General features: G+C 40.9%; 1 protein-coding gene across 2 annotated transcripts in view; it reads left to right on the top strand.

The window, feature by feature from the left end:
- Window positions 1–3,373, top strand: part of LOC139561299 (GRB2-associated-binding protein 1-like) — a 58,129-nt gene extending 54,756 nt beyond the window's left edge. For both annotated transcript variants that reach the window (XM_071378299.1, XM_071378300.1), the window contains 2 exons: window positions 67–177; window positions 2,705–3,373. In XM_071378299.1, coding sequence (XP_071234400.1) covers window positions 67–177; window positions 2,705–2,887 — 294 coding nt within the window. In that variant the 3' untranslated portion in view covers window positions 2,888–3,373. The remainder of the gene's footprint in view (window positions 1–66; window positions 178–2,704) is intronic.
- The last annotated feature ends 8,547 nt before the right edge of the window (window positions 3,374–11,920 follow it).

An 11,920-nucleotide genomic window follows, 5' to 3' on the forward strand; every position in this document is an offset into this window, starting at 1 on the left:
CATTTTTGGTTTGTTCACTATTCTTGTGTGGATTTCTGGACTTCTGTGTGTGTGTATGTGTTCCAGACCCTGCGTGGGAACAGCCCCATGGTCTTACGGAGGCCTAGAGGGGACAAACAGGTTGAGTACCTGGACCTGGACCTACACACGGGTAGAGTGGCCACACCCCCACGACAGGTAAGACAATCTACCGACGTGAGTGCTAGTCATTTAAATCAAATCAAATCAAAGTTTATTTGTCACGTGCGCCGAATACAACAGGTGTAGACCTCACAGTGAAATGCTTACTTACCAATAGTGCAAAAAGGTATTAGGTGAACAATAGGTAAGTAAAGAAATAAAAACAACAGTAAAAAGACAGGCTATATACAGTAGAGAGGCTATATACAGTAGAGGGGCTATATACAGTAGAGAGGCTATATACAGTAGAGAGGCTATATACAGTAGACAGGCTATATACAGTAGAGAGGCTATATACAGTAGAGAGGCTATATACAGTAGACAGGCTATATACAGTAGAGAGGCTATATACAGTAGAGAGGCTATATACAGTAGAGAGGCTATATACAGTAGCGAGGCTATATACAGTAGCGAGGCTATATACAGACACCTGTTAGTCAGGCTGATTGAGGTAGTATGTACATGTAGGTATGGTTAAAGTGACTGTGCATATGATGAATAGAGAGTAGCAGTAGCGTAAAAGAGGGGTTGACGGGTGGTGGGACACAATGCAGATAGCCCGGTTAGCCAATGTGCGGGAGCACTGGTTGGTCGGCCCAACTGAGGTAGTATGTACATGAATGTATAGTTAATGTGACTATGCATATATGATAAACAGAGAGTAGCAGCAGCGTAAAAGAGGTTTGATTACCTGTTCAGGAGTTTTATGGCTTGGGGGTAAAAACTGTTGAGAAGCCTTTTTGTCCTAGACTTGGCACTCCGGTACCACTTGCCATGCGGTAGTAGAGAGAACAGTCTATGACTGGGGTGGCTGGGGTCTTTGACCATTTTTAGGGCCTTCCACTTACACCTTCTGGTATAGAGGTCCTGGATGGCAGGCAGCTTGGCCCCAGTGATGTACTGGGCTGTACTCACAACCCTCTGTAGTGCCTTGCGGTCGGAGGCCGAGCAGTTGCCGTACCAGGCAGTGATGCAACCAGTCAGGATGCTCTCGATTGTCACGTTCCTGACCTTATTTCCTTTGTTTTGTCTTTGTTTAGTCGGTCAGGACGTGAGCTGGGTGGGCATTCTATGTTATGTGTTTCTATGTTGGGTTCTTTTCAATTAGCCTGATATGGTTCTCAATCAGGGGCAGGTGTTTTACGTTTCCTCTGATTGAGAACCATATTAAGGTAGGCTGTTCTCACTGTTTGTTTGTGGGTGATTGTTTGCTGTGACTGTGTTTGTTCACCTCACGGTACTGTTTCGTTTCGTTCGTTTGTTCCTGTTCCTGTTCGTGCGTTCATTGTTTTATGTGTTCTCATGTTCAGGTCTGTTAACGTCGTTTATTATTTTGTAGTTTGTTCAAGTGTATTTTCGTCTTCGTTATTATTATTAAAATTATGATGGATTCAACCTACGCCGCATATTGGTCCGATCCTTGCTCATCCTCAGACGAGGAGGCGGACGAGCGTTACATCGATGTTGCAGCTGTAGAACCCAACAGATCCACAGATAGGGCTCAAAGGTGCAGGGTAGATTTACCAGGTTAGTTTATTTACCAGGTTAGTTTATTTACCAGGTTAGTTCATTTACCAGGTTAGTTTATTTACCAGGTTAGTTCATTTACCAGGTTAGTTCATTTACCAGGTTAGTTAATTTACCATTTACCAGGTTAGTTCATTTACCAGGTTAGTTCATTTACCATTTACCAGGTTAGTTCATTTACCATTTACCAGGTTAGTTAATTTACCAGGTTAGTTCATTTACCAGGTTAGTACATTTACCAGGTTAGTTCATTTACCATTTACCAGGTTAGTTCATTTACCAGGTTAGTTTATTTACCAGGTTAGTTCATTTACCATTTACCAGGTTAGTTCATTTACCATTTACCAGGTTAGTTCATTTACCAGGTTAGTACATTTACCAGGTTAGTTCATTTACCATTTACCAGGTTAGTTCATTTACCAGGTTAGTACATTTACCAGGTTAGTTCATTTACCATTTACCAGGTTAGTTCATTTACCAGGTTAGTACATTTACCAGGTTAGTTCATTTACCATTTACCAGGTTAGTTCATTTACCAGGTTAGTTTATTTACAGGTTAGTTCATTTACCATTTACCAGGTTAGTTCATTTACCAGGTTAGTACATTTACCAGGTTAGTTCATTTACCAGGTTAGTTCATTTACCAGGTTAGTACATTTACCAGGTTAGTTCATTTACCATTTACCAGGTTAGTTCATTTACCAGGTTAGTTTATTTACCAGGTTAGTTCATTTACGAGGTTCGTTCATTTACCAGGTTAGTTTATTTACCAGGTTAGTTTATTTACCAGGTTAGTTCATTTACCAGGTTAGTTCATTTACCAGGTTAGTTCATTAGGAATATGGTTCTGACATTTCCATGATAAAGCTCTGTATATCTGTTTGAAAATAAGAATACACAAAAAAAAACTTGTTTCAGAATAAAAGTCCCACTTTTGTGTTTCAAACTAAAAGTCTCTGTTTTAGAATAAAGGTCCATCCTGTCTTTTTGTTTTCAGAAAAAGAGTGTGTTGGGTGGCTCGATGGGTTCGAGCGAAGGTGAGCGTGCACGTGAGCGCGAAGGTGAGCGTGCACGTGAGCGTGTGGACTATGTGGTCGTTGATCCTGAGAGAACCAGAGCTCTGAAAAGTACCAGGGAGGCGTGGCACGACGGGAGACAGTCGACTGAGAAGGACAAATAACACACGCACTGAACAGATACACACAGACACTGAACAGATACACACACACACTGAACAGATACACACACACACACTGAACAGATACACACACACACACTGAACAGATACACACACACACTGAACAGATACACACACACACTGAACAGATACACACACACACTGAACAGATACACACACACACTGAACAGATACACACACACACTGAACAGATACACACACACACTGAACAGATACACACACACACTGAACAGATACACACAGACACACACACACTGAACAGATACACACACACACACACACACACACACACACACACACACACACACACACACACACACACACACACACACACACTGAACAGACACTCACACACACACACACACACACACAAACACACACACACACACACACACACACACACACACACACACACACACACACACACACACACACACACACACACACACACACACACACACACACACACACACACACACACACACACACACAGACACACACACACACACAGACACACACACACACACAGACACACACACACACACACACACCTCTCCAAGCGGACCCGGCTCCATGAGGGGGTAAAAGGGGGCTCAGCCCCTTCAGTGTTAGGTACACTTTATACAGTGTTAGGTCCTTTATATAAAAATAGTCAGAAAGTTCAAATGATTGAGTGACAGGTTGGCACAAAATCTGTAATATGTCATCTGTAATCTGTCATCTGTAATCTGTCATCTGTCATCTGTAATCTGTAATCTGTAATCTGCTTCAGTCTGTCATTCAGATATAATGTCCGTACAGTCCTCCTCCTCCTCCTCCTCTCACTCTACAAGTTCTTAAAGAAACCAACAGTGACTTCCCTGTACAGAAACCTTGAATAGAGTACCGGAAGTTCCCCTTCCGACATCGAATGCACGCGTTCGTACAACACAGCAGTAAGACTCGAGGCGGTGATAGACCCCTTTTTTAACGTTATGGTGCGCAGAATCCTCCGTCTTCTCCATCCTCCAAAACAAATGACTCCAGGCAAAAGCAACAGATCTTTACACTGGAGTCAGTGGTCCTCAGTGAGTTGGGAGTGTGGTGGTCCTCAGTGTGTTGGAGTGTGGTGGTCCTCAATGTGTTGGAGTGTGGTGGTCCTCAGTGTGTTGGAGTGTGGTGGTCCTCAGTGTGTTGGAGTGTGGTGGTCCTCATTGTGTTGGAGTGTGGTGGTCCTCAGTGTGTTGGAGTGTGGTGGTCCTCAGTGTGTTGGAGTGTGGTGGTCCTCAGTGTGTTGGAGTGTGGTGGTCCTCAGTGTGTTGGAGTGTGGTGGTCCTCAGTGAGTTGGGAGTGTGGTGGTCCTCAATGAGTTGGGAGTGTGGTGGTCCTCAATGTGTTGGAGTGTGGTGGTCCTCATTGTGTTGGAGTGTGGTGGTCCTCATTGTGTTGGAGTGTGGTGGTCCTCAATGTGTTGGAGTGTGGTGGTCCTCAGTGTGTTGGAGTGTGGTGGTCCTCAATGAGTTGGAGTGTGGTGGTCCTCATTGTGTTGGAGTGTGGTGGTCCTCATTGTGTTGGAGTGTGGTGGTCCTCATTGTGTTGGAGTGTGGTGGTCCTCATTGTGTTGGAGTGTGGTGGTCCTCATTGTGTTGGAGTGTGGTGGTCCTCATTGTGTTGGAGTGTGGTGGTCCTCAATGTGTTGGAGTGTGGTGGTCCTCATTGTGTTGGAGTGTGGTGGTCCTCATTGTGTTGGAGTGTGGTGGTCCTCAATGTGTTGGAGTGTGGTGGTCCTCAATGTGTTGGAGTGTGGTGGTCCTCATTGTGTTGGAGTGTGGTGGTCCTCATTGTGTTGGAGTGTGGTGGTCCTCAATGTGTTGGAGTGTGGTGGTCCTCATTGTGTTGGAGTGTGGTGGTCCTCAATGTGTTGGAGTGTGGTGGTCCTCAATGTGTTGGAGTGTGGTGGTCCTCAATGTGTTGGAGTGTGGTGGTCCTCAATGTGTTGGAGTGTGGTGGTCCTCATTGTGTTGGAGTGTGGTGGTCCTCATTGTGTTGGAGTGTGGTGGTCCTCAATGTGTTGGAGTGTGGTGGTCCTCATTGTGTTGGAGTATGGTGGTCCTCATTGTGTTGGAGTGTGGTGGTCCTCATTGTGTTGGAGTGTGGTGGTCCTCAATGTGTTGGAGTGTGGTGGTCCTCATTGTGTTGGAGTGTGGGGTGGTCCTCATTGTGTTGGAGTGTGGTGGTCCTCAATGTGTTGGAGTGTGGTGGTCCTCGATGTGTAGTTGGAGTGTGGTGGTCCTCAGTGTGTTGGAGTGTGGTGGTCCTCAGTGAGTTGGAGTGTGGTGGTCCTCAATGAGTTGGAGTGTGGTGGTCCTCAGTGTGTTGGAGTGTGGTGGTCCTCAATGTGTTGGAGTGTGGTGGTCCTCAGTGTGTGGTTGGAGTGTGGTGGTCCTCAATGAGTTGGAGTGTGGTGGTCCTCAATGAGTTGGAGTGTGGTGGTCCTCAGTGAGTTGGAGTGTGGTGGTCCTCAGTGTGTTGGAGTGTGGTGGTCCTCAATGTGTTGGAGTGTGGTGGTCCTCAATGTGTTGGAGTGGAACGAGACAGGAACAGTGTCAGCAAACGTGCAAAACACAAACAGTTAGTTCCACAGAGCATCAAGGAGGCTGCAACTCTTCAAAAAATATGGGGGGGGGAAATCTAGCTGGTTGTTTTTTTATCAAAATCTTAGTGGTTTAAAACCAGTGGCGCCATTACAGCAAAAACCTTGTCACGTGGAATGACGCTGGAGAGACGAAGCAGGTACGGGGAGTCAAACGTTTAATATAGAACGGACATGGAACGAGACAGGAACAGCGTCAGCAAACGAGTAACAAAGACAATCAATGCAGCAGCAGGGGAGGAAACAAACAGGTGATGAGTGAGTCCAGGTGAGTCCAATATCGTTGATGTGCCTGACGAGGGAAAGCAGGTGTGCTTAATGGATGATAGGAGTGCGTGATGCAAGGCAGCCTGGCGCCCTCAAGCGCCGGGGGGGGGGAGAGCAGGAGCAGACGTGACGAACCTAGGATATGGAATGACAAAATGACTTCCTTAGCCAGCCTATGTTTTCAACGGCCTTACTTTAGTGTGTATGTTTATGGTGATGACAGAGCGCAGTGGAGATTTCGAGCCAAACTGTCACTTCAAGCATTTCAACTTTTATATTTATTGTGGTTTAGCGTGATATAAGCAGAATTCAATATAATTCCAACCCAAATGATCCTTCGTGGGTATAGCTACTACATACAGGATGTTACATACAGGATGTTACATACAGGATGTTACATACAGGATGTTACCTACAGGGAAAATCCAATGTTACTACTACGGTTACATACATGATGTGATGTTACATACTACTACAGCTACATACATTATGTTACATACTACTACAGTTACATACATGTTACATACTACTACAGTTACATACACGATGTTACATACTACTACAGTTACATACATGATGTTATGTTACATACTACTACAGCTACATACATGATGTTACATACTACTACAGTTACATACATGATGTGATGTTACATACTACTACAGCTACATACATTATGTTACATACTACTACAGTTACATACATGATGTGATGTTACATACTACTACAGTTACATACATGTTACATACTACTACAGTTACATACAGGATGTTACATACTACTACAGTTACATACATGTTACATACTACTACAGTTACATAGATGATGTGATGTTACATACTACTACAGTTACATATATGTTACATACTACTACAGTTACATACATGATGTTACATACCACTACAGTTACATAGATGTTACATACCACTACAGTTACATAGATGTTACATACTACTACAGTTACATAATTGTTACATACATGATGTTACATACCACTACAGTTACATAGATGTTACATACCACTACAGTTGCATAGATGTTACATACCACTACATTTACATAGATGTTACATACCACTACAGTTACATAGATGTTACATACCACTACAGTTACATAGATGTTACATACTACTACAGTTACATACATGATGCTACATACCACTACAGTTACATAGATGTTACATACCACTACAGTTACATAGATGTTACATACCACTACAGTTACATAGATGTTACATACTACTACAGTTACATACATGATGTGATGTTACATACTACTACGTTTACATACAGGATGTTACATACTTCTACAGTTAAATACATGTTACATACTACTACAGTTACATACATGATGTGATGTTACATACTACTACGTTTACATACAGGATGTTACATACTACTATAGTTACATACATGTTACATACCACTACAGTTACATAGATGATGTGATGTTACATACTACTACAGTTACATAGATGTTACATACTACTACAGTTACATACATGATGTTACATACCACTACAGTTACATAGATGTTACATACCACTACAGTTACATAGATGTTACATACCACTACAGTTACATAGATGTTACATACATGATGTTACATACCACTACAGTTACATAGATGTTACATACATGATGTTACATACCACTACAGTTACATAGATGTTACACACAGGATGTTACATACTACTACAGTTACATACATGATGTGATGTTACATACCACTACGTTTACATACAGGATGTTACATACTACTACAGTTACATACATGATGTGATGTTACATACTACTACAGTTACATAGAGGATGTGATGTTACATACTACTACAGTTACATACATGATGTTACATACTACTACAGTTACATACATGTTACATACCACTACGTTTACATACATGATGTGATGTTACATACTACTACAGTTACATACATGATGTGATGTTACATACTACTACAGTTACATACATGATGTTACATACTACTACAGTTACATACATGTTACATACCACTACGTTTACATACATGATGTGATGTTACATACTACTACAGTTACATACATGATGTGATGTTACATGCTACTACAGTTACATACATGATGTGATGTTACATGCTACTACAGTTACATACATGATGTGATGTTACATACTGCTACAGTTACATCCATGATGTGATGTTACATACTACTACAGTTACATACAGGATGTGATGTTACATACTACTACAGTTACATACAGGATGTTACATACTACTACAGTTACATACAGGATGTTACATACTACTACAGTTACATACATGATGTGATGTTACATGCTACTACAGTTACATACAGGATGTGATGTTACATGCTACTACAGTTACATACAGGATGTGATGTTACATACTGCTACAGTTACATACATGATGTGATGTTACATACTGCTACAGTTACATACATGATGTGATGTTACATGCTACTACAGTTACATACAGGATGTGATGTTACATACTACTACAGTTACATACATGATGTGATGTTACATACTGCTACAGTTACATACAGGATGTGATGTTACATACTGCTACAGTTACATCCATGATGTGATGTTACATACTACTACAGTTACATACAGGATGTGATGTTACATACTACTACAGTTACATACAGGATGTTACATACTACTACAGTTACATACAGGATGTTACATACTACTACAGTTACATACATGATGTGATGTTACATGCTACTACAGTTACATACAGGATGTGATGTTACATACTGCTACAGTTACATACAGGATGTGATGTTACATACTGCTACAGTTACATACAGGATGTGATGTTATATACTGCTACAGTTACATACATGATGTGATGTTACATACTACTACAGTTACATACAGGATGTGATGTTACATGCTACTACAGTTACATACAGGATGTGATGTTACATGCTACTACAGTTACATACAGGATGTTACATACTACTACAGTTACATACATGATGTGATGTTACATGCTACTACAGTTACATACATGATGTGATGTTACATGCTACTACAGTTACATACAGGATGTGATGTTACATACTGCTACAGTTACATAGATGTTACATACTACTACAGTTACATACAGGATGTGATGTTACATGCTACTACAGTTACATACAGGATGTGATGTTACATGCTACTACAGTTACATACAGGATGTGATGTTACATACTGCTACAGTTACATACATGATGTGATGTTACATACTACTACAGTTACATACAGGATGTTACATACTACTACAGTTACATACATGATGTGATGTTACATGCTACTACAGTTACATACAGGATGTGATGTTACATACTGCTACAGTTACATACAGGATGTGATGTTACATACTGCTACAGTTACATACATGATGTGATGTTACATACTACTACAGTTACATACAGGATGTGATGTTACATACCACTACAGTTACATACTACTACAGTTACATACATGATGTGATGTTACATACTACTACAGTTACATACATGTTACATACTACTACAGTTACATACAGGATGTGATGTTACATACTACTACAGTTACATACATGTTACATGCTACTACAGTTACATACAGGATGTGATGTTACATACTACTACAGTTACATACAGGATGTGATGTTACATACTGCTACAGTTACATACATGATGTGATGTTACATGTAGGAAACCAAAGTTGTCAATGAATTAAAACAGATTTGTATTGTTCATCTGGTGTCTCTCTGTTTAATGGGCCAAGAAGGATATTAGCAGATTACTGCACTGAGTGTATAAAACATTAACTTGTACGCAACTATGTGACCGGGCATGGTGGGAGTGGAACCAGAGACAGCAGTGGGGTCAAACTGTAGAACCCAGTTTTCTACATTTGAATATAAAAATGTAATTTTCCAAACAGAACTACACTACATTTTATCTCTGGGACCCTCAGGATGACAAATCAGAGCCAGATTACTGAATGTAAAGGTACATTATTTACCTTCAGAGGTGAATGTATCAAACCAGTTGCCGTGATAAACATCATTTTACTGTGTTGTGCACTATCCTCAAACAATAGCATGGTATTGTTTCACTGTAATAGCTACGGTAAATTGGACACTGCAGTTAGATTAACGATAATTTAAGCTTTCTGCCCTTATGAGACATGTCTATGTCCCGGAAAATTAGTGGTTGTTTACACCGTCATTCAGGTCACATTGTCGCATATTGAGCAACAACTGTCCCGGTTTAGGGACACCGATCCTATAGAGGTTATTAATGTATTTCTGTAGGGAAGCTAATGATCCATCATGTATGACATTCCTGGGAGTGTGTAAACTTACATTATTTATCACCATGTCATTTTTGTATGTTCTCTATAGTTATGTACTTGAAAATGTATCAATTGACCAATTCGGCACATTTGGGAAAATTCCTGGCAAACTTGATACAAAATTGTGTAGTGATGTAATTCTTCACTGGATCAGTCTGAAGCCGTGCACACACACTGCTGCCATCTTGTGGACAACGTCTAAATTACACCTAGAATCCTACATCACTGTCTGGTCTTTCTCTTGCATTTCAAAGATGGAGCAAAATATAAATAATTGAAAACGCATGTTTTTTTTGTTTGTATTATCTTTTACCAAATCTAATGTGTTATATTCTCCTACATTAATTTCCCATTTCCACAAACTTCAAAGTGTTTCCTTTCAAATGGCACCAAGAATATGCATATCCTTGCTTCAGGTCCTGAGCTACAGGCAGTTAGATTTGGGTATGTCATTTTAGGCTGAAATTGAGAAAAAAAAGGGTCCGATCCTTATTAAACTGTCTCCTCCCCCTCGGTCTCGTCTTGATTTAGCTGGAGGAAGTTGTGAGCCATTCAAGTATTTAAATCACTAATACAATCTAATAAGTTTTCAGTGGCGCTAAAATCCTCTGGTGACAGAAATCACATGTGGCGGTCCACAAGGTTCTGTAGTGCTGTTCAGTTTATATACAGTACCAGTCAAAAGTTTGGACACACCTACTCATTCACCTACTCAAGGGTTTTTCTTTTATTTTTTACTATGTTCTACATTGTAGAATACTAGTGAAGACATCAAAACTATGAAACAACACATCCTGTAGTAACCAAAAAAGTGTTAAACAAATCAAAATATATTTTATATTTGAGATTCTTCAAAGTAGCCTTGATGACAGCTTTGCACACTCTTGGCATTCTCTCAACCAGCTTCATGAGGTAGTCACCTGGAATGCATTTCAATTAACAGGTGTGCCTTGTTAAAAGTGAATTTGTGGAATTGCTTTCCTTCTTAATGCATTTGAGCCAATCAGTTGTGTTGTGACAAGGTATGGGTGGTATACAGAAGATAGCCTTATTTGGTAAAAGACCAAGTCCATATTATGGCAAGAACAGCTCAAATAAGCAAAGAGAAATGACAGTCCATCGTTACTTTAAGACATGAAGGTCAGTCAATCCGGAAAAGTTCAAGAACTTGCTGCAAAGAAACCACTACTAAAGGACACCAATAAGAAGAAGAGACTTGATTGGGCCAAGAAACACGAGCAATGGACATTAGACCGGTGGAAATCTGTCCTTTGGTCTGATGAGTCCAATTTGAGATTTTTGGTTCCAACCACCGTGTCTTTGTGAGACGCAGAGTAGGGATGATCTTCGCATGTGTGGTTCCCACCGTGAAGATTGTAGGAGGAGGTGTGATGGTGCTTTGCTGGTGACACTGTCAGTGATTTATTTAGAATTTAAGGCACACTTAAGCATTCTGCAGCGATACGCCATTCAATCTGGTTTGCGCTTAGTGGAACTATAATTTGTTTTTCAACAGGACAATTACTCAACACACCTCCAGGCTGTGTAAGGGATATTTGATCAAGAAGGAGAGTGATGGAGTGCTGCATCAGATGACCTGGCCTCCACAATCACCCGACCTCAACCCATTTGAGATGGTTTGGGATAAGTTGGACCACAGAGTGAAGGAAAAGCAGCCAACAAGTGCTCAGCATATGTGGGAACTCTTTCAAGACTGTTGGAAAAGCATTCCAGGTGAAGCTGGTTGAGAGAATGTCAAGCGTGTGCAGAGCTGTCATCA

The sequence above is a fragment of the Salvelinus alpinus genome, chromosome 31 (genome assembly GCF_045679555.1).
Source record: "Salvelinus alpinus chromosome 31, SLU_Salpinus.1, whole genome shotgun sequence".
In the NCBI taxonomy this organism is placed as follows: Eukaryota; Metazoa; Chordata; class Actinopteri; order Salmoniformes; family Salmonidae; genus Salvelinus; species Salvelinus alpinus.